This window comes from Phyllobates terribilis, unplaced genomic scaffold (assembly GCF_046119375.1).
Source record: "Phyllobates terribilis strain yellow unplaced genomic scaffold, ASM4611937v1 Scaffold_3__8_contigs__length_932513732, whole genome shotgun sequence".
Taxonomy (NCBI): Eukaryota; Metazoa; Chordata; class Amphibia; order Anura; family Dendrobatidae; genus Phyllobates; species Phyllobates terribilis.
The window spans coordinates 863,307,279-863,330,618 of NW_027362763.1; the positions used below are offsets into that span (position 1 = coordinate 863,307,279).

At 39.6% G+C, this 23,340-nt stretch overlaps 1 protein-coding gene across 1 annotated transcript in view; it reads right to left on the minus strand.

The window, feature by feature from the left end:
* CRIM1 (cysteine rich transmembrane BMP regulator 1) overlaps nucleotides 1–23,340 on the minus strand; it is an 869,940-nt gene that overhangs the window by 120,170 nt on the left and 726,430 nt on the right. The window contains exon 9 of the mRNA XM_073672628.1: nucleotides 19,116–19,272. Within this exon, the coding sequence (XP_073528729.1) occupies nucleotides 19,116–19,272 (157 nt within the window). The remainder of the gene's footprint in view (nucleotides 1–19,115; nucleotides 19,273–23,340) is intronic.

The window sequence follows — 23,340 nt, forward strand, 5'->3', positions numbered from 1 at the left end:
GGGTTGACCACTGAGCATACACAATTCCATTTTTTCATTGACTATGGGACTGCATGTATAGTGAAAGAAGTCTTAAACAATTTGTATAGCGTTTATAATGTATACCCTATCCATTAAATGGGAGATAACATACTGATCTGGGCACTGACTTACTGAGAGCTGGGGGTTGACCATTGAGCATACGCATTTCCACTTTTTCATTGACTATGGGACTGCATGTGTAGTGGAAGATGTCTAAACAATGTGTACAAAGTTTGTAAGGCATTCCTTATCCATTGAATGGGTGATATCTTACTGATCTCTTGAGGCCTGAGCACTGGGACCTGAGGGTCAAGCATACGCATTTCCGCTTTTTTCCTTGACTATGTGACTGGATGTGTAGCGGAAGTGTATATGCTCTTCCTCTGCTCTGTGTCAGTTGACCAACATGTAAAGTAACAACTGGGTTTTAGTTGCTAACACTCCGGACTTTACATAGAATTGCTATCATCTTCAAAACTGTTACATAGTATTTAAAAGGATTGTCATAAATGTCAGTGAATGTAGGACAATCATACCTAAGGGGTTCAAAGATCTTTGCAGAGGGTAATAAGCAATAAATATCTAATATAGTCAAGTAGTGATGAATAACCAATTTCTTTCTGTGAATTCTCCTTTTATCCCACTAAAGTATACACTAATGATATCTTAGTGATACAAGTGACCCATTCTCAGCCCAAAAAAAATTCAAATGGGAAAAAAAATCATTAATACAATAGTCTATGGAATCCATCAAAATGTGAGACCATGAAAGATCAGAATCAATCAGGAAAAAGGCCACGGTTCAGACAAACTTATCATAATTTTCCGCTCCAGGCCATTAAAGCCCATAATTTAGCACAACCCTTAAGATAAAAATCTGCATTTTTCGGGTTAATACTTTGTAACACTAAACCATCAAAACACCAGTGCAGCCCTATCCTGGAAGACAGTTCCATAAAACTACTGGTATGTGACAGCTAGAGAAGTGATAAAGAACTTTACACTGCATTGAGCTGACAATATAACTCGATCATCCGTGCCAGCGCTAGAACTGAAATATAGTACACAGTGCATTTGATTCATATAAATACTCATATTCCAAAGGAACACTCAATAAAAGACATCTAGCAGACATCAAAGTATCATATCTTCCTTACACATCTCACTTTCTTCAAAATGATAGCTACTATCAGTACAAGCAAACATGCTGCAGAAAATCACCGCTGCCCCCACCTCAAGGGCACGAGGCTGGCTTCTACAGTTATTTTCGCCTCATGAGTGACAGTGGTGATGGATTTTATTCTGGTCTTTTAAGTAACATGACTGAAATAATAGAAATAAACAAATTAACCATCTGATAGAGCATTCTGAGGCAGTCCCTTGGCACTCTTTCAATAAGCAAATGTTAGATTGGGCCTACACTGCGGGAGACAGTGCAGAAACATAACCGCGGGCTGCCGGGGCACGTGCCCAGGGTGTTGAGCAATAGAAGGAGTGCCAACAAATCATTCTATTTTACCAAAGGACTTAGGCAACCACCTTCCTATGTACTATAAGACTAAAGAATTGTAAAACCCTAACTCCAAAATGTGGTGATCACAAACAATTTTACAAGAAACAGGCGCAACTCTAGGAATGGCGTACATAAGAGGAGTCTAGACTGCTGCTCCCCTCTTGAGTCAATAATGGCTCCAGAAAGAGGAGGACAAAAAAAGAAAAAGCAGTTTTAAAAGTGAGTGCTGTCAATCGGGCTGCAGGAACAATCCAAAAAGATAGAAAATGTGCTAAAACTTTATTAAAATACAACGCATTTCTATCTGAGTCTAATTGTACCTTTTGAAACCAGACCGAGTTCGAAATGTGGTGTATTTTAACAAAGATTTCACATCATTTTGATCTTTTTAGTTGGTTTCTGCAGTGGGATTGACAGCGCTCACTTTTAAACCGCTTTTTCTTTTCTCTTCCTCATTCCTAACTGTAGCTCTAGATGTGAGACACTTGTTGCATGAAGTTTTCTGTGTAATTTACAGTAAATTATGAAACTTTTGTTAGGGGTAGGGCCTTGTAAAAGCAGAGACGCCCAGGAAGCTGGTATTCAAGTGTAAGCCAAAGAAGTTTGCAGGATCGGAGGTCGGTTGTGCACATCGGACCATGGTCATGTGAATATTTTTACTCCTCTATACTGGGGACTAGGGATGAGCGGACCCGTGGAAGTTCAAATTCTTTATTCCAAAGTTTGGTTTGGGCACCAAAACTGTACCCAAACTTGAACCAGAACCCGAACACTATTGAAAACAATGGGGACCCAAACTTTTGAGCTGGAAAAATCTCTCTCTTGACTTTCCCGGAACTCCAAACATTGCAACGGACTTCCAGGAGAAGTCCTTGTTCGGCATTTAAGTTCGAGTTCACTCATCTCTACTGGTGACACATCAACCAACTTTCTCTGTGTTGTAATAATTCTACAGGCACAAGTAATCCCTGCAAGGAAGCATGTGCAAATATTATCCTTTGATTTGGAGGCAAAATAACCTACAAATATGTGAAGAACAAGGCAGATCCCCAAAGAGTCTAATATTGTTACTGGCACTTTGTAAATTATTCCCTATGGTGTCCTTTTATTATCACATCTAAATGCTTCTCGGTTTTGCATAAATGAATCCAAACATCTATTTAAAAAATTAATAGTATTATATTTATATACTATTTTTATACTAAGTCTTTGGAATCTAATGGTTTATGCTGAAATAATGTCTATATGCAATGTAATTATAAGTAGCGTGATGTTAGCATAAGATATTTTAGGGTACACTTTAAGAAACCATGTATAAACCATTGTATCAATGAACCTTTTAAAAGGAGTAAACTTTTATATTCTTTCAATTGCCACCATACCTGTTGAAATAATATTACACTTGTGTACATATTCAAGAGAAAGAGACTAAAAACTGAAAAAATAAAACAGTATTTAGTTAAAATATATAATATATAACCAAACCTCAAATAATTGTGCAGTGAATATAAGTTTGCACTATTCTGTATGGTAAATGTAGGGCAAGAGAGGCGAGCATGATCCCTATGCATGCACTAGGTCCATTCAGTACCGATGCATAGCAATCACTAATATTCCATATATTGGACATATTTCAAAACAATATTTTTGAAGTTGAAAATTCTTTATGTAGAAGACATTTTTTCAAGTGCCTTATTTAGGGGGAATATGTTCTCATGACTTAATTCATCCACAGTAACTGAAACGGAATCATCTTATTACTGGATGTTTTGCTCAGCTTACTATATCAGTAATCTCAATGGAGGAACATCTCTACTCTAGAACCTTCATCCAGAATTCAAGCCTAATTTACCAACTGTCATGACCTACAATGTGCAATATATTATAATGTAATGTTACAAGGAAATTTTCCCATACTGATCAACTCGAATACAGGGTATTCCCATCATGGTTAGTGCTTGGATATGGCATCACTTAATAATAGATTTAGTTCACACCTCTGGGACACTTACTAATTCTGAAAATGAAAAAGCTTTTTATTTGCAATTTGGCTCCAATCATGTGAAAGTGAAAAACTGTGGATGCAAGACACAATCCCCTTTGCAATTGATTCTCAAGATGGTTGAAGGTCCCAGAGGTTGGACCCACAGCAATAAATTAATAAATTATTCCATATACAAGCAATATGCCATCACTTACTACAATTGCTATACTCCTTTAAGTTTTTTCTCTGAGTCACTGGCAGACTAGACTGGCAAGTTTAGTCGGTTGGCATACATGTGGCACAATTAAGGCTCACTTTTCCTCAGTTATATATATATAGGAATTCACGTTCTCAGGTAGGCACTAGAGTTCAAGCAGGCACCGGATTCTTGTGTCAAAGCACTATGAGGTTTATTGATCTCCATAAACTTGCACAGCTCTTTAAATGAAAACAGCCTTTTCCCGGCACATATGAAATAACAAAAATCACAGTCCTTTTTCAATGAAGGCAAATCAATTACACGGTCTTGCCCAGATGGCAATACAGGTCCTGCTATAGGCTCACATTCACTGGTGACTCAGACACGGCTGAGCTAGTCCAAGTTCGGTCACACAAAATGGCTATTGTCCATAGCAACCCGTGATACTTACAGATTGGTGCACATGGCCTGTGCAGTCTCCTCTCAGAGAGATTCTGGCTTGTCTGACTGTGGCTCCAACACCAATTCATTCTGTTCAGCTCCCCCAGCTGACTGCCTCAAGTGAGCACACAACCTGGTTCTAGTCATAGCTAGTCAGGTGCCTTTAATCAGAACCTCCAGCAATAGGTTTTAACCATGTCCTACCTGGCTTTCCTACTATATATATATATTGAGGAAGACTAACTGTTGAGCCGAAACGTCACATACTATGTGTGTGTAATAAATCCACACTTCATTTTTTCAAATTTTCAGGACCCTGGTGCTGTTGTCTCATATATCTATTATATAATATTATATGTATATATGTAATTATATTATCTGATAAAAAAGATGCAAAAAGATAAGAATGGAGAATACCTACTCTAAAGAATGACCTTTATACTGGAATGGCAGCACAGCAGAAATTGCTTATCGGTGGGAAACAAATCAAGTATAGGAAATAGGATTTGACAACCTTTAAGCAGTAGATGATGACATTATTCAATAAGTTAGTATTTTCTATAGGTGCACACTAGCTAAACAACATGATGTTATGTTTTGTTAGTTGGACCCCTGTGAACATGTATATAGAGGTGTGCTAGTAAAATGTAATGTGCTTTCAAGCCTAAATTCATAAAGACTAAGAACAGGTTAAATTACTGGATCATTTTATTGATCATTCTATCTTATTCAATTACACAATATATTATAATTATCATCATCATCATTATTACACATTATCCAACATTCATCCGAAAAATTTAACAAAGTCATAATATTACTGTACAGCAATGACCCCCAATGTAGACCTAAAAGATCATCCTAATAAAAGGAGTATATTAGGAATGGCAATAATCAATTCCCTAATATATCAGCAGAAGTTTACTATTCATTCACTGGAGGTGAATCTATGCTTTAATGGTTATATCATTAAAGTACATTTCTTCACATTTAAATATCTGAAGAGATGATAAAAATATATGAACCCTCTAATAACATACAGTTTCTTTTGAACTAGACCCATAAAAACATATTTTTTGCAAATAAGGAAGAACCAACAGTTTAGATTATAATAGAAAATAATCCGCTCACAACATGAAATTACCTGGAGGCAAAGGAATTAATTAGTCCATGGCCTATGCTAGAGTGAATAATTCATTAATTGCTTAATCATGATCATCAACTTTTTTCTAACCATCAAGAAGTATTATTGATGCAGCTACATATGAGCATGTAAATTTCTACATGACAACCTGGGATGATTACTGGGTCATGGAAGGAGAGCACAGAGCTTTATCTATATAAAGTAACATTTTCCGAGCCGCTGAATGATAGGGCATCAGACACAAAGTCCTGGTGCAGCCCTATGCAAAGGAGACAATCTGGAGTGTGTTGTAGTCTTGTCATTAAAGTGTTAATGTGGTTGTTATAGTATATTTATGATCGGATAGTGTATCGACAGAATAATAAAATAACAGGTTGTCAGGTCACATAATCGCACCCTATAAGCCAGAGCAAAGAGGTGCTAGCAAGCAGTGGCCAGTGGTCATGAGACACTTATCTATGTAAAAGGCTGCATGCAACATTATACTGTAATACTCTGTTTTAGGCTATGTGCACACGATGCAGAAATGAAGCAGAAAATGTCTGCATCATTTCTGCATCTCCCTGGCAGAAAAAACGCATGCAGATTGTGCATGCGTTTTTCCTCCAGAATACATGCGGATCCACATGCGGATTCACATGCGTTTCCGCATGCAGATTGACAAGCGCTTTCCAGGCGATTTTAGCATCACCTGGAAAGTGCTTGACAACTAGGTCACACTATATAAATCCATGCAAACAGCATGGATTTATATAGTGTGACCCGAGAGAGTGTATATACTTACCTCCGATGGCCCGCGCTGTCCTGCTTTACACTCCGTTCTCCCAGCTGCTGGCAACTTTGAATTGAAAGACCTGCCGACGTCAGCGTCACGTGACCCGTCACGACTCTGACGTCAGCGCAGGTCCTTCAACTCACTGCAAGTGCCGGGAACCAAGCAGGGGCGCTGCGCGGGCCGACAGATGGTAAGTATATATATATTTTTTATTTTATTCTTGTTTTACAGCTTTTTTAATGGTACCTGGGTGTGGATGAGACTCTCCTCTTCTCCACACTCGGGTACCATCCGCACATTAGAACGCGCCAATAACGCAAGTACAAATGCAGTCTTGCGGAATTGGCGCGTTCTAATGCAAGTCAATGGCGGCGAAAACGCGGCGTTTACGCAAAATTAATTGACATGCTGCGGATTTTTGAGCGCAGCGTTTACCCTGCGGAAAAATCCGCATCATGGGCACAGCACATGCGGATTTCAATTGGGGAACATCGCTGCCCTTCTACCATGCGTTTTTCATGCGTTTCCGCAACTGCAAAAACGCCGCGGAAAAGCATTAAATACGCATCGTGTGAACTCAGCCTTAAAGCTCCAGGGAAAAAAAATGCAGATGATAACTTGCCCCATAAAAATCAGCCGTATCTATCTACAGTGGGTGAAATAAGCATTGAACACGTCGCCAATTTTCTAAGTATATATATTTCTAAAGGTGCTATTAACATGAAATTCTCACCAGATGTCAGAAACAACACATCGAATCTACACAGGCAAATACATGATACCACAGATGTCCATAAAATAGGTTATGTGTAATAATGAGAAATGACACAAGGAAAAAGTATTGAACACAAGAAGAAAGAGAGGTGCAAAAAGCCAATGTAAAGACATGACACCAGCTGAAATCTATCAGTAATTAGAAAGCAATCCTGCCACTTAATGAAAAATAACATCAGCTGGTTCAACCGATGGTCTATAAAAAGGTGTCTCATTACCAAGGTGTCACGCTAGAAACATCTCATGATGGTTAAAACCAATGAACTGTCTCAAGACCTTCACAATTTTATTATTGCAAAAAAAATAGTGATGACATTGATTACAGAAGAATTTCTAAACTACTGAAGCTTCCAGTGAGCACTGGTGGGGCCATAATCTGGATGTGGAAAGAATATCATTTCACCATAAATCGATCATGATCACCTGCGGAGGGGCTGTACCTGTGAAGGGTATCTAAGACAGTTTTTTTATTAGAGATTTCAGACAGAGGAGTGAAAATAATTATCAGAGTTGTCCAAGAGCCAAGGACCACCTGTGGAGAGCTACAGGAAGACCTGGAATCAGCAGGTACAACTGTTTCAAAGAAAACTATAAGTAATGCACTCAACCTCCATGGCCGCTATGCACGCTCACCATGCAAGACTCTATTGCTGAAGAAAAAACATGTTCAAGCATGTTTAAAATTTTCTCAACAACATTTAGACAAGCCCATGAAATATGGGAGAATATAGTCTAGTCACATGAGACCAAAATTGAACTCGTTGGATGCCATAATACACACCATGGTTGGAGGCCAAAAGGCACTGCATATCACCCCAAAAATACCATACCAACAGTGAAGTTTAGAGGTGGGAACATCATGGTGTGGGGCTGTTTTTCAGCATATGTCACTGGCAAACTTCATATGATTGAAGAAAGGATGAAGGAGAAATGTACCGAGACATTCTTGATACAAATATGCTACCAAGATAAAGATGAAACAAGGGTGGACATTTCAGTAAGACAATGATCCCAAACAAACAGTCAAGGAAACTCTCAATTGGTTTCAGAGAAAGAATATCAAGCTGCTAGAATGGCCGGCGAATCAACTGACCTGAATCGAACAGAAAATGTATGGAAGGAACTAAAGCTCAGAGTTCATAGAAGACGCTCATGGGACCTTCAAGATTTGAAGAGTGTTTGTGAGGAAGTATGGACCAAAATCACACCTGAGCAATGCATGTGACTAGTTTCTCTATATAGGAGGCGTCTTCAAACTGTTATCACCAAAAAAGGCTTATGTACAAAGTATTAAATACATTTCAGTAAGCGTCTTCAATACTTTTTCCCTGTGTCATTTCTCATTATTACACATAACCTAATTTATGGACATCTATGGTTTGATTTCTTTGCCTGTGTGGGTTGGGTGGGTTGTTATCGACATCTGGAGAAAATAACATGTGAATAGCGCCTTTCGAAATATATTTACTTAGAAAATTGGTGATGGTGTTCAAAACTTATTTCACCCGCTCTATCTACAGTGGGTATGGAAAGTATTCAGACCGCTTTAGATTTTTCACTCTTTGTTTCATTGCAGCCATTTGGTAAATTCTAAAACGTTAATTTTTTTTTCTCATTAATGTACACTCTGCACCCCATCTTGACTGAAAAAAACAGAAATGTAGAAATTTTTGCAAATTTATTAAAAAAGAAAAACTGAAATAGCACATGGTCATAAGTATTCAGACCTTTTGCTCAGACACTCATCTTTAAAGTCACATGCTGTACATTTCCTTGTGATCCTCCTTGAGATGGTTCTACTCCTTCATTGAAGTCCAGCTGTGATTAATTAAACTGATAGGACATGATTTGGAAAGGCACACACCTGTCTATATAAGACCTCACAGCTCACAGTGCATGTCAGACCAAAGGAGAATCATGAGCACCAAAGGAACTGCCCAAGGAGCTCAGAGACAGAATTGTGGCAAGGCACAGATCTGGCAAAGGTTACACAAGAATTTCTGCATTACTCAAGGTTCCTAAGAGCACAGTGGCCTCCATAATCCTTAAATGGAAGAAGTTTGGGACCACCAGCAGTCTTCTTAGACCTGGCTGTCCTGCCAAACTGAGCAATCCGTGGGAGAAGAGTCTTGGTGAGATAGATAATGAAGTATCCCAAGATCACTGTGGCTGAGCTCCAGAGATGCAGTAGGAAGATGGGAGAAAGTTCCACCAAGTCAACTATCACTGCAGCCCTCCACCAGTCGGGCCTTTATGGCAGAGTGGCCCGACGGCAGCCTCTCCTCAGTGCAAGACATATGAAAGCCCATATAGAGTTTGCTCAAAAACACATGAAGGACTCTCAGATCATAAGAAATATGATTCTCTGGTCTGATGAGACGAAGATAGAACTTTTTGGTGATAATTCTAAGTGGTATGTGTGGAGAAAACCAGGCACTGCTCACCACCTGCCCAATACAATCCCAACAGTAAAACATGGTGGTGGCAGCATCATGCAATGGGGGTGATTTCAGCTGCAGGGACAGGACTGATTACAATTGAAGGAAACATGAATGCGGCCAAGTACAGAGATATCCTGGATGAAAACCTCTTCCAGAGTGCTCTGGACCTCAGACTTGGCTGAAGGTTCACCTTCCAACAAGACAATGACCCTAAGCACACAGCTAGAATAACAAAGGAGTGGCTTCAGAACAACTCTGTGACCATTCTTGACTGGCCCCGCCAGAGCCCTGATCTAAACCCAATTGAGCATCTCTGGAGAGACCTGAAAATGGCTGTCCACCAATGTTCACCATGCAACCTGACGGAACTGGAGAGGATCTGCAAAGAAGAATGGCAGAGGATCCCCAAATTCAGGTGTGAAAAACTTGTTGCATCATTCCAAAGAAGACTCATGGCTGTACTAGCTCAAAAGCGTGCTTCTACTCAATACTGAGCAAAGGGTCTGAATACTTATGACCATGTGATATTTCAGTTTTCTTTTTTAATAAATTTGCAAACATTTTTACATTTCTGTTTTTTTCAGTCAAGATGGGGTGCAGAGTGTACTTTAATGAGAAAAAAAATGAACTTTTTAGAATTTTCCAAATGGCTGCAATGAAACAAAGAGTGAAAATTTTAAAGGGGTCTGAATACTTTCCGAATCCACTGTAATTATCTATTTATCTATAGCATTTATTTTCTTTAATAATCATTCATATTTTTTACCTTTGGCACAAAGGTAAAAAAAAGTACTGTGCAAATTTTTAGGCAGGTGTAGAAAAAATGCTGCAAAGTAAAAATTCTCTCAAAATTAGAAGTGTTAATAGTTTATTTTCACCAGTGAACAAAATACAAAGTGAATAAACAAAAGAGAAATCTAAATCAAATCAATATTTGGTGTGACCGACCTTTGCCTTCAAAACAACACAAATTCTTCTAGATAGACTTGTACACAGTTTTTCAGGAAGCTTGGCAGGAAAGTTGCACCACACATCAAAATCAGGGATTTTGTAGGACTAAAGCCCCCGTCACACTAAGCGAGATCGCTGCTGAGTCACAAGTTTTGTGACGCAACAGCGACCTCAGTAACGATCTCGTTACGTTTGACACTTAGCAGCGACCAGACCCCTGCTGTGAGATCGCTGGTCGTGTCGGAATGGTCTGGACATTTCTTTGATCGCTGAGGCCCCGCTGGGTAGCATGCATCGGTGTGTTTGACACCTTACCAACGACCTTGTTGACGACTCAGACACAGAAACACATAGGCGTGCATCGTTATACAGATCGTTACGGGTCGCCGCATCGCTGCTGCGTCGTTGGGAAGATCTGACTGTTTGACATCTCACCAGCGACCACATAGCGACGCAGCAATGATCCCTGACAGGTCGTATCGTTGTCGGGATCGCTGTAGAGTCGCTTAGTGTGACGGGGCCTTTAGGCTTTGTGCCCACGATGCTGAAATGCTCCTGATTTTTCCTGAGCATTTCTGCCTCTCCCTGGCAGAAAAAACGCATGCGGATTGTACATGCGGATTGTACATGCAGATTGTACATGCGGATTGTACATGCAGATTGTACATGCGGATTGTACATGCAGATTGTACATGCGGATTGTACATGCAGATTGTACATGCATTTTTCCTGCCAGGGACATGCGGATATGAAGCGTTCTTCACATGGATTTCTGCATGCGGGTTGACAAGCGCTTTCCAAGCGATTTTAGCATCACTTGGAAAGTGCTTGTCAACTTGGTCACACTATAAACGGCATGGATTTATATAGTGTGACCCCAAAGAATGGTTAAAAATAAAAAAATAAATCTATACTTACCTTCCGATGGCCCCCGGAGTCTTGCTTCGCTCCGTCCTGGCTGCCGGCAGATCGTGGTACACTGAAGGACCTGGCGTCACATGACTATAACGTCAGCGCAGGTCCTTCAGTCCATCGCTGCCGGCATTGGAGGACGAGCGCAGCAGGGGCCATCAGAAGGTAAATATTACATTTATTTTTTACTTTATTCTTTTTTTCACAGGTTCTATGGTACCCGGGTCCGGAAGAGAGTCTCCAGTCCTCCACACCCGGGTACTATCCGCACATTGGAAGGCATGGAATGCGCATCTACATATGCAGTGATGCGGAATCCATGTGTTCCAATGCAAGTCAATGGCGGTGAAAACGCAGCGCTTCCGCAAAATGAATGGACATGCTGCGTTTTTTTCCGCAATGATAATCCACAGCGGAAATTTCCGCAGCATGTGCACAGCAGATTGGGGAACATGGCAGGCCTTCTACCATGCGTTTTTTAAGCGTTTCTGCAGCGTTTTTGCCGCTACGGAAACTCTTTAAAAAACGCATCGTGGGCACACAGCCTTACAGTCAGGAGTGTGAGTAACCAATTACACCATAGAGGTGATAATGATCATTATTTTCCTATATAGGTTTAAACATAGTTATTTACTTATAAAGATGCGTAGGGGGATTAAAACAACCAAACTCTCACATAGGTGAGGTTGCAGAAGATCGTTTAATGTCACTTGTTATACAACATGGTAAGAATGAGCACAGCAACAAGATCCAGGTAGTTATACCGCATAAACAAGGTCTCTCCCAGGCAAAGATTTCAGAGCAGACTGGGGTTTCAAGATGTGTTGCTCAAGCTCTTTTGAAGAAGCAACAAGAAATGGACTGTAGACAGAGTACTCAGCCAAAGAAACTTAGTGCAGCAGATGAATATATACGTAGATATATTTGCACATTTTAACTCATTACAGATGCTTTAACACATAATGCAAATACATAGTCAACACATGTACACCAGCAAATTCCCATTTACTTTACCAACTTGCAACATTTATTTTACATTATGCCTCTAAAGATGAATACCATTTAGATCTTTAGACAGAGAAAATTCTCTTGCATGCGACAATTCATCCTGTGGCTCACTGTTAATATTTTTGCTTTCCCAACTAAACATTCTGAGTTTGAATCCTGTGTACGGCCCGAGATAAGCCTTGTAGGCTAAAGGTCCTGAGTTTGAGCCCTGTGTAAGGTCCGAAAGAAGCCTTCTAGGCTAGAGACCTGAGTTTGAATCCCAGACAGATTAAAGCACCTAGTGGCACATTCAAATGCCTGGAGTGACCTTGTCTCCATAGGGAGATAAAATCAGGTGGCCGCTTCTCCCAATCTGCATAGGTAAATGATGAACACAGTAGGGTCTGGCATTGCTATACAGGATGCATACTGTGATTTGTACATACAGTATGCCAACCCTCGCCTTTATTATAAGTGGCAAGCCATTCAGAAATAATGTTCAGCACAATGACACACTGGTCACCAGTTGTCAGTATTGCAGAAAGAAACTATCATGTTAGAGTCTGTGTTGTGCCATTAATTTAATACGGATATTGAGAACCAAAGTCACTTTTCTTCTTGATATACTCCCTTCCTTGCACAATTGATAGGAAATCCAGCAGTCTGTCGGCAAAGCCACATGTATACAAGATGACCTAAGCGAATAAAATCCAAATTATTCAACAGTTCTAGTAATTTGCTAACATGAGAGATGAACTATAGAAATCGGATTGAGATTATTCACATCTAAACAATATTATCTTTTTATGTAGAGTTTTTTGTTTTCGGTCCTTTATCAGCTCTTCAATTAAAAAGTCATCTTCCGTTGAAATAGTTATCATCTAAAGGCCTGGTTATATCAGACACATTTACTTTGTACTTTCTTGGGCCGATTGTTAAGTCATTCAATATATTCTTCAGTGGCTTTCGCAAACAAAAAACAATTATGGGGCCAACTCTAGCTTGCGAGCCATCAGGTAAAAAGAACCAAAACCACACTGTCAACTAAATTGGAAAACGGGATAGATGTATTTGATTGAAATAATGTACCAGCCCCGCAAAAAAAAACTACATTTTCTATAAAGCCCGACTAAATGAGAAGTGTGAAACAATATTTCAAAACCCTTTTGAAAAGTTTCTGATCTTCGCTGCTTCACACAATCTACTGAAATTAAATTACTCCACTCTGAGAGAGGCCGATTTTCACAGAACTGGCAGGGGAATAACGTGACCCAGACTGGGCAGCAAGCACTCAAGAGCCGGGACAATATATTGTATCAGCCAGCAAAGTCATAATGCTCTCCAGTCTAATGATAGCTAATGGCAGCCTATTTTCTTCAGCGCCTTTATGTCTTGGAGGCTGGAAATAGGGCGCTTTATATGATGGTACATTGCTGTAAGCGTATTCCTCAATTACATATCCATTGCACGTTCATGAATATAGTGCTGATTCTTCTGCCGCCCTGGTTCTTCCAGAAAACTTATCACAGAAAGATAAAAACAGATTATGGGCTAAGAAAAATCACAGATTTATACAAGTCTTTATGCCCTGAGAAACATGGCAAGAAGAAGGACTATTGTTTGCAGTGCCAAATGTAGATACCTGGAATCACTTTGCCATGCTGTGAAAGCGTTTGACTAATGTAGCAAGTATCTACCTCTCTTATCTATTCCGCTCTATCTCCTTCCTTAGTAAGGACCCTGCTAGTGAGGCAGACATTCAATTATTTTGTTATTTTCCAAGAATTTAAATGCACACAGCCAAATCACCTTGCATAAGAATCTCTCTTCTGAATAATTTCTAAAGGGCATTTTGGTCTAAGGGGCAACGTTCCTCCTTGTGGAGAGTGACATACCGGTTCTGGCATGCAAAGGTAAGGAGGCTTTTATCCTAAGTCATATTGCAAGACTAGTTAAAAGGGCGATTGTGACTTGTAGGATTGCTGCTTGCAATTTGCATATTTAATTTCCCAGGGGAGAATTGCACGGCGAATAAGCCTCCTTACCTTGGCAAGCCAGACCTGACATATCACTCTCCACAAGGAGAAACGTTACCCCTTAGACCTCAGTCCAGAGCGTCTCACCTAGCCAAATCAGTTCTCATACTTTGCACTGATGAGGGCCAATAGCCTGAAACACCGTGTCTGCAAATTGAGATTCTGATTTGACTTTTATCCTGTCATATTGCAAGACTCGTTAAAGTGTCAATTGTGACTTTTAGGATTGCTGCTTCCAACAGGTGGCGCTATAGAGTTCAAGTCCTCTTCCTCTCTGAAGAGGTAATTTGCATATTAAAGGGCATTTAGGAAGTTAAGTAAAACTACAGGTCAAAGTTGATATATCCAGGTTGCTCTGTCATCTTCCACCTTGTCCTGATGGCAGTTGCCCCACCGTCCAGCCTACATTTATGACTTACTTGTAAAGCCTGGATATTGTCCAGAGCTGATGCACAAATGCTCTGACGTTTGTGAAGAAGAGTGAGGTTTGGAACAAAATGGTTAAATTGTTGCACAGCCGGGTAGAAAGTGACAGTAGCCAATTAGTGGCAAAGTACCACTTAATTTATTTCATATGAAATGCTATCTCTTCATTGCCTCTGCTAGCAAGGTATGTCTGTAATTAGGTTGTGCTGGTTTTTACAGAGTACGGACTGGAAATCATACCTCATGTATAAAAAAAAACATAAAATGAACTGCACACGTTACCATTCATTACAAGCCATAAAAAGGTCCTTCTAACATTTGCCCAGGAAGGAAATTGCGTCTGCTCTCGTTCCTTCTAAAGTAAAATGCTATTTTTGCAATAGAAAATATGCTCCACTTAATGCTCATTATCTCATATATGTGATATAAGGCATGTGCCAATAATAGTGGTAAAGGCCCAGCACACTGTCAATAATGTGAATACATTCCTCCATGGGGGCAAGACGTCTTCACATGTAATAATGAACCTCATGATATTGTCTATATGTCAATGTCATGTCCAAAAATAACAAGAAAAAGTGAAAGTTCAACATTTGGAACTATTGAAAGCATTACAGCATATTCAGCTAGGGGTAGGAAGAAGCCGAATTTGCAGCAGAAGTGGAAGCTTGATTCAAATATTTATTCCGTAGGTTCCAGCATGTATTGACCTTAACTTCTATGGGATTTCCGTGCTATTGCTACGATACTGGCAATCTGACAGCAGCTAAAAGATATACAGCTATGGCCCGGTTTACATCACGTTTTGGCCCTACGTTTCTTGTGTACACTGGAAAAGCTCCCAATGCATATTCTAAACATGCAGATAGGGCTCTAGTGCCAAAATAAGAGAGTCCTTTAAAGGTACTGTCTGACTGGTATAGGTCAGTGTACAGACAAAATACAATATATCTTCATTCCAGTACTAGAGAGGAGCGAAGCCAAACTGTAAAGTTCGGGGCTCGTATAGGGCACCTAGTGCCTGGTGCTAAACTCTGAACACGGACTTCTCCTGAAAGAGAGAGATTTGAGATTTTTTTCAGTTCCAAAGTTCGGGTCCCCATTGACTTCTATGGGGTTTGGGTTCAGGTTCAAGTTCGGGTAGAGTTCTGGCACCTGGACCGAACTTTGGACTAAAGGTCGAACATGACAAACCTGAACATCCACGGGTCTGCTCATCCCAATCCAGAACAAAAAAAAACAAAACATATTTCTTATACAAATACTGAGGTAAAAAACTCACCAAATACTCAATGTGTGGACGTGGCCTAAAAAAAAGCACATAACCTCATTTAGAGTTAAGGCCACGGTCACACTTTCAGTGCTTGTTGAGTTTTTTACCTCAGTATTTGTAAGGCAAAACCAGGAGTGGGTGATAAATACAGAAGTGGTGACGTGTTTCTATTATACTTTTCCTCTGATTGTTCCACTGCTTGTTTTGGCTACAAATACTGATGTAAAAAACTGACCAAATACTGAACATGACACACGGTTTGGGTTAACTTCCTGCTGGTTTATTAGGCGGCATAAACTTCAGCAGCGTCCCATAAAAATAAACAGACCCTCTTGGGGTTAACAGGAAAAACAAAAATATAAGGTATAACAGAGTCCAATAGTAAGCGAGGCTCTGCCCGCTGCAGGTAGCACAGTGAAGTCTTCAGCAACACCAGCCCTCGTTTTTCTCCAGTCATTAGAATGGGAGAAAAACGCTGCAAAAAGAGCTGAAAGCCTTGACATGCTGCAGATCTGAAACTGCTTCAAATCTTCAAGGAAAAAATTAACATCGTGTGCATGAGATATCAAGATTGTCTTTCACTTGGCTGGGACAGTAAAAGTTTTTCGTGGCAAAAAGGGGTGAAAAAACATAGCAAAAACATGACATGTGAATATACCCTTAGACATCTGTTACAGCCACTTAATCTATACATCAGGAACTTTACCCAGCATATACACTAGAACATACATGTCAAACTCTGGCCCGTGGGCCAAATCTAGTCCGCAGAGTGGTTTTATTTGGCCTGCGACACAAGAACCACCACCCCTATGTGGGGCCATTACTCTGTATGGAGGACTATGTAGGGCCATTATTCTGTATGGAGGACTATGTGGGACCATTACTCTGTATGGAGGACTGTGTGGGGTCATTACTCTGTATGGAGGACTATGTAGGGCCATTATTCTGTATGGAGGACTGTGGGGCCCATTATTCTGTATGGAGGACTATGTGGGGCCATTACTCTGTATGGAGGACTATGTAGGGCCATTATTCTGTATGGAGGACTATGTGGGGCCCATTATTCTGTATGGAGGACTATGTGGGGCCCATTATTCTGCATGGAGGACTATGTGGGGCCCATTATTCTGCATGGAGCACTATGTGGGGCCATTACTCTGTATAGAGGACTATGTGGGAGCCATTATTCTGTATGGAGGACTATGTGGGGGCCATTATTCTGTATGGAGGACTGTGTGGGGTCATTACTCTGTATGGAGGACTATGTAGGGCCATTATTCTGTATGGAGGACTGTGGGGCCCATTATTCTGTATGGAGGACTATGTGGGGCCATTACTCTGTATGGAGGACTATGTAGGGCCATTATTCTGTATGGAGGACTATGTGGGGCCCATTATTCTGTATGGAGGACTATGTGGGGCCCATTATTCTGCATGGAGGACTATGTGGGGCCCATTATTCTGTATGGAGGGCTATGTGGGGCCCATTATTCTGTATGGAGGACTATGTGAGGCCCATTATTCTGTATGGGGGACTGTGGGGCCCATTATTCCGTATGGAGGGCTATGTGGAGCCCATTATTCTGTATGGAGGACTAGGTGGGGTCATTATTCTGTATGGAGGACAATGTGGGGCCCATTATTCTGTATGGAGGACTATGTGGGGCCATTATTCTGTATGGAGAACAATGTGGAGGCCATTATTCTGTATGGAGGACTATGTGGAGCCATTATTATGTATTAAGAACAATGTGGGGCCCATTATTCTGTATGGAGGACTATGTGGGGCCATTATTCTGTATAGAGGACTATGTGGGTCCTATTATACTGTATGGAGCACTATGCGGAGCCATTAATCAGTATGAAGAACAATGTGGGGCCCATTTTGTATGGCGGACTATGTGGGGCCATTATTCTGTATGGGTGACAATGTGGAGCCCATTATTCTTTTCTGAGTACTTTGTGGGGCCCATTATACTGTATACTGATTGGCCTGTGACTTTGTCCAAGTTTTTCATTTTGGCCCTCTGTGTGTTTGAGTTTGACATCCCTGCACTAAACCAAGCCCCAACTTTAAGTATAAGTCTCCAATTTCAGCTATAAAGTTGTCTTCTTATGGACCCTTAGGGCCCATTTTTGTCCAGACCCTGGATCTATTGGAGGATTTTGATACCCCGATGATACTGTGGTGGCCTAATCTGTCTCTATATATGACCATCAAGCATTTCAAAGAGAGATGTATTGAATTACTGGGGAAATACAAAACTCTAACACTGTATCTCCATTGCGTATAGGTGACCTTCTCTCATTAGGAGGCTGGTAAGATGACAAATATACCGTATTCGCCATGTGCCAATTACTTGGTTTAAACTAGTTTACCAACTGTCTAAAAAAAGAGCAGACAGGTTAGAATATTATAACCCCGGTTCCAATGCTTTTGAGCTCTGGCATGGGACCAGAAAGTATCGGAACAGGGTTGATGGAGGATCGGTAAGGTGAGTATGACTTTATTTTTTATTTTATAAAATTATGGACTGTTTTCAGATTATTTTTATGCCTGGAAAAAAAAACTTTAATTGTTCTGACAGTAATAAAATATTAATGATGTCGATTTTATAAGCGAGTTACTATATGACTGGTTCGTAATGTTTACAGCTCATGCAATTATTTCGATAAATAAGTAATATAAATTTACTGCTAGTTTTTTTTTTTTTATTCACATTAAAAAATTATTACAAAATGTATCAGGCTTGAAATATGCATGAAGGAGAAGTCATTAAAACAGGAAAAACACTGCTTTCTACAAGCGCATAATACCACCAGGTATTTTAATTTCCACTGACAACAGAATGGCTGTGTGACTGGCAGGTGTAACCGATACGTTACAGTCTAGCAGGGCTCCCTGGATAAGAATACATTAGGATGTTCTGACAGGGTAATACACATATACACAGGGCGGCCATTGGGGACCACTGATGCCACTGACCACTGATTAAGCAGCTCAGCATAGCCGGGGATGGGCTATGAATGTAATAAATGAAGTTGTTCTAGCAGAAATATGCACATGCGGAGGTTGCAGACGCTTCTGCCAGACAGCACATTTATTAAAATGCAGTGAGTTTCTGGTTCAGAATACTATTTCATGCTGCAAGGCTTCAGGGAGACATATCGCAGAGTTTTACGAGTTTTTATGAGACTAACATTTCCTCAACAGTGACAAAGCACCAGGAATACTTACAGGTAGCCGAACGGACAGTATTTGTCACAGACCACGGGCTTGCACTTTTTGGGTCTTGGTCGGCATTGGCAGATCTCACAGTTGTGGAAGTGAGTCTGGAAGCCATAGGGACAGTCCAGGGAACAACCGGATATAAGTCCAGTGCAAAGCTCTTCTCCTATAAAAGAGACACAGAATACACTCAAGTTATAATAAAGTGAAAAGAAGTAACAGCTGAGTTTTGTTTCCTTGTCTGCCAGAGTTAATTCAGAATCAATTAAAACAAACTAAACTGGTATTTCCTCAAGTTTCAGAGATATAAATCCACTGTTATAATAGAGGTCAAGAATATACCTTATTTGGAACAGGCTAGACAATGACACCTGATGTCAGGAGTATAGGTATAGGTGGTGCCGAGGTAATAATCTCACCCAGACCCTGGGACCTGAGTTGCCATGCTTTTCTATGTTTGTATTAGATGCATAGTATGGTCTTTTTTTTACTTAACGGGTTTCTGTATGTTCTAGAAAAAGCTGTCATATAAAGAATAACATCATTTCTGATCATGATACACATCCTGCATTTTCACCAGTTTTCCCCTCTTAAAACGCTATTTGTAAATTTAGAATTGATTCTGAGCTGGTGGGAAAATCTGAATTTCCCCATACAGATTGCACAGTACCACAGCTCTGTCTACCACAGTAATGAACAATGTATCTGTGAATCCAGCATTGGGTTGAGGTAAAAGACTTGCTCAAAAGCTCAGTACCATCTTTCTGAGTCTCCCTCTGCCTGTTCTCTCACGGTGCTCCCCCACCTGCTTTCTAAGGAATATAATGGGGGTGTATCCTGGAATTGCACATTCTAGTAAACCAGTCTAGACTTAGAAGTTTCTGATAAGATATATTACAAAGTTTCTTCTATTCATTTATACAACATTTCTTATAAGTACAGCTTCCAATTAAATCTTAGAATATTTACAATTTTCTTTCATAACTTGATGCCTTTTCAAAACTTTACTTTTTATTGGTATACTAACTGTACAACATGCAAAAACATTAGGTGTGTCCCCGTTCCCACTTGTATCCATATTGTGTTACAGTACAATACATAACTGCTGAATATGGGACTGAGTCATTACATGAAAATCAATAAATTAACACAATGAAAAAAGGATTGTTCTACTTTACATTGCTATAGTAGTATTAGAATGTATTATTTTCATCACTGTACACCAGAACTCTAGGCTGTTTCATAGAAATGCAGTACAATTGTGCTGTGATTGTTTGCATACAGTCCATATTACTACTCTGTAAACCTTACTGTACACAGAGCCTATTGCATGAGTGTAAGTATGTTGATAAACTGAGCACAGTCCTGCGAATGTACAGTAGTTTGAAAGTATGTGAACTTTTCAGAATATTCCATATTTCTGCATAAATTTGACTTAAAACTATATTAGATTTTCACACAATTCCTAAAAGTAGATAAAGAAAACCAAATGAAGTCAATGAGTCAAAAATACTAGACTGTCATTTTTTTAAGTTAAGAAAATGACCGACCTTTGACACATCTGAGCGAAACACGCGTTGGGGTGCCAACCTACACGATGGCAAGACTTTGAATTCACATTAAGTAAATTATAAAAGTTATATTTATTATTGCTAGACTTATATGGTGAAGTTATTTAAGCAACTCGCTGTGAGTTATACTTCAATAATGCACTTTAATACATGGATACTTATTAACTTTGACTTACCTGTAGTATTATGTTTCTTTAACTCTTCATAAAGCTACTGTTTTTTTTACTAATTTTATTTTGCTATATATTAATAAAGATTATTTGATTTGGAGAAATTTTTGTAGCACCTCTTCTTTCATTTAGGAGTATCTATTACATAGGCTTTAAAACTTCTGGTTATTTTAAACTAAATGTACAGTGGTGGTTGAATGTTTGTGAACCCTTTAGAATTTTCAATATTTCTGCATATATTTGACCTAAAAGTACATCAGATTTTCACACAAGTCCTAAACGTACACAAGAAGAATCAAATAAAACAAATGAGTCAAAAATATTAGACTTAATCATTTTTTTTTTAAATTAGGAAAATGATTCAATATCACATGTCTGAGTGGCAAAATCATTTGAACCTTTGATTCAGTATCTTGTGTGACCCCCTGATGCAGCAATAACTTCATTTAAACATTTATGGCAATTGTTGATTACTGCTGCACATTGGCTTGAATTTTTTTTTTAGCTTATTCCTCCCTACAAAACAGCTTCAACTCTGTTTTGGTGGTTCTCACATGAACTGCTCACTTCAGGTGCTTCTAGAACATTTCTATGGGGTTAGGGTTAGGACTTTGACTGGATAATTTCAAAACATTAACTTTATTCTTCTTTAAAAATTGTTTTGTAGAACTTGTGTGCTTTGGGTCATTGCCTTGCTGCATAACACACGTTTTCTCTGGATTCAGCTTATGAGCAGATGTCCAGACATTTTCCTTTAAAGCTTTCTGGTATAATTCATACTTCATTGTTCCTTTAATGATAGCAAGCCATCCTCGCCCGGATGCAGGAAAGCAGACCCAAACCACGATACAACCACCACCGTGTTTCACAGATCGTAAGAAGGTTTTTATGCCGTAATTTTTTTTCTCCAAACGTGTGCTTCTCGTTTAAACCAACTCTATTTTGGTCTCATCCGTCACAAAATATTGTTCCAATTAACTTCTGGTTTATTCAGGTGATTTTTAGAAAACTGTAGATGGGTAACAATGTTCTTTTTGGAGAACAGTAGCTTTCTCCCTGCAATACTGCTTTGCACACCATTGCTTTTCAGTGTCCTCCTTAGGCTGCGTGCCCACGTAGCGTTTTTCAAGCGTTTATGCTGCGGAATTTCCGCAGCGTAAAGGCTTGTTAAACGCTAGGTAATCCGCTCCCCATGGTCCCCAAGGGGATTCCGCAAGTTCTATGCCCACGCTGCGGATTTTTCCGCAGCGTTTATGCTGCGTTCAAAAATCCGCAGCATGTTCATTAATTTTGCATTTCCGCAAGCGGAATTGCCTTTTTCAATGCATTAAAAAACGCAAGGCAATTCCGCAAGTGGAAATCGCGCGATAAACGCGTGCGGAATTCCGCATGCGTTTTTACTTGCAGAAATGAAGCAGAAATTTTCTGCTTCATTTCTGCATCGTGGGCACATAGCCTTATAGTGAACTCATAACATTAACATTAGCTATAGTGAGGAAAACCTTTAGTTGCTTAGAAGTTAACTTGGGTTCCTTTGTGATCTCGCAGGCTATTATATGCATTGTTCTTGGAATGACCTATGTTGGTCGACCATTTCTGGGGAATATAATTATGCTCTTGAATTTTCTCCATTTGTACACAATCTGACTGTGGATTGTTGGATTCCAAACTCTTAGGGATGGTTTTGATACCTATTATAGCCTTAGAAGCATCAACAACTCTTCTGAGGTCTTCAGAAATCTCCTTTGTTTCTTCCACAAACATGTGTTATGAAAATCAAACTCTGATCGTTTTCTTCTCCTTAAATATAAACAAGTCATCCACTCAAACCGCATTTTCTCCCCAGTGATTGAAAACACAAGACTCTAATTTCACCTTCAAATTATCTACTAATCATAAAAGTTGACATACTTTGCCACACACAAGACATGTAATAATGGATCATTTTCATAATTTAAAAAACTGCAAAGTCTAAGTTTTTTTTTCCTTTTTTTTATTTGGTTCTCTTTATCTACTGTTAGGAGATGTGTGACAATCTGATGTTGGTTAAGTTAAATTAATGCAGAAATATGGAACATTCTGAAAGGTTCAAAAAGTTTCAAGCATCACTTTAGTCCCTGAGATCTCAAATTAAGGACCAAATTAAAGTCAGGCGCTCCAGTAAAAATAATCTGCTTAGCCAATTGTAACTCACTCTTAGTATATTTGCACGCAATAATATGGAAGTTGGAAATTTTTCAGAAAGTTTTTTATCTAGTGTGTAACAGAATTATTCATATGAGAAGACATCTATTTGACCTTCTTTTCATTTTCTGCCATGCTCCAAAATGTTTCGTCTGCTATACTGACGAGTCATGGTGTCTGCAAGATAAAGCTCATGTCATACACGTGGAGAGAAGCAAAAAGTTGCCAGGAGATGCTTGACAGTAAGCTGAACTGCTGACCTTGTAGTGATGTTCCGTCATTTCTCATTTCTGTATTCAGCTATTTCAT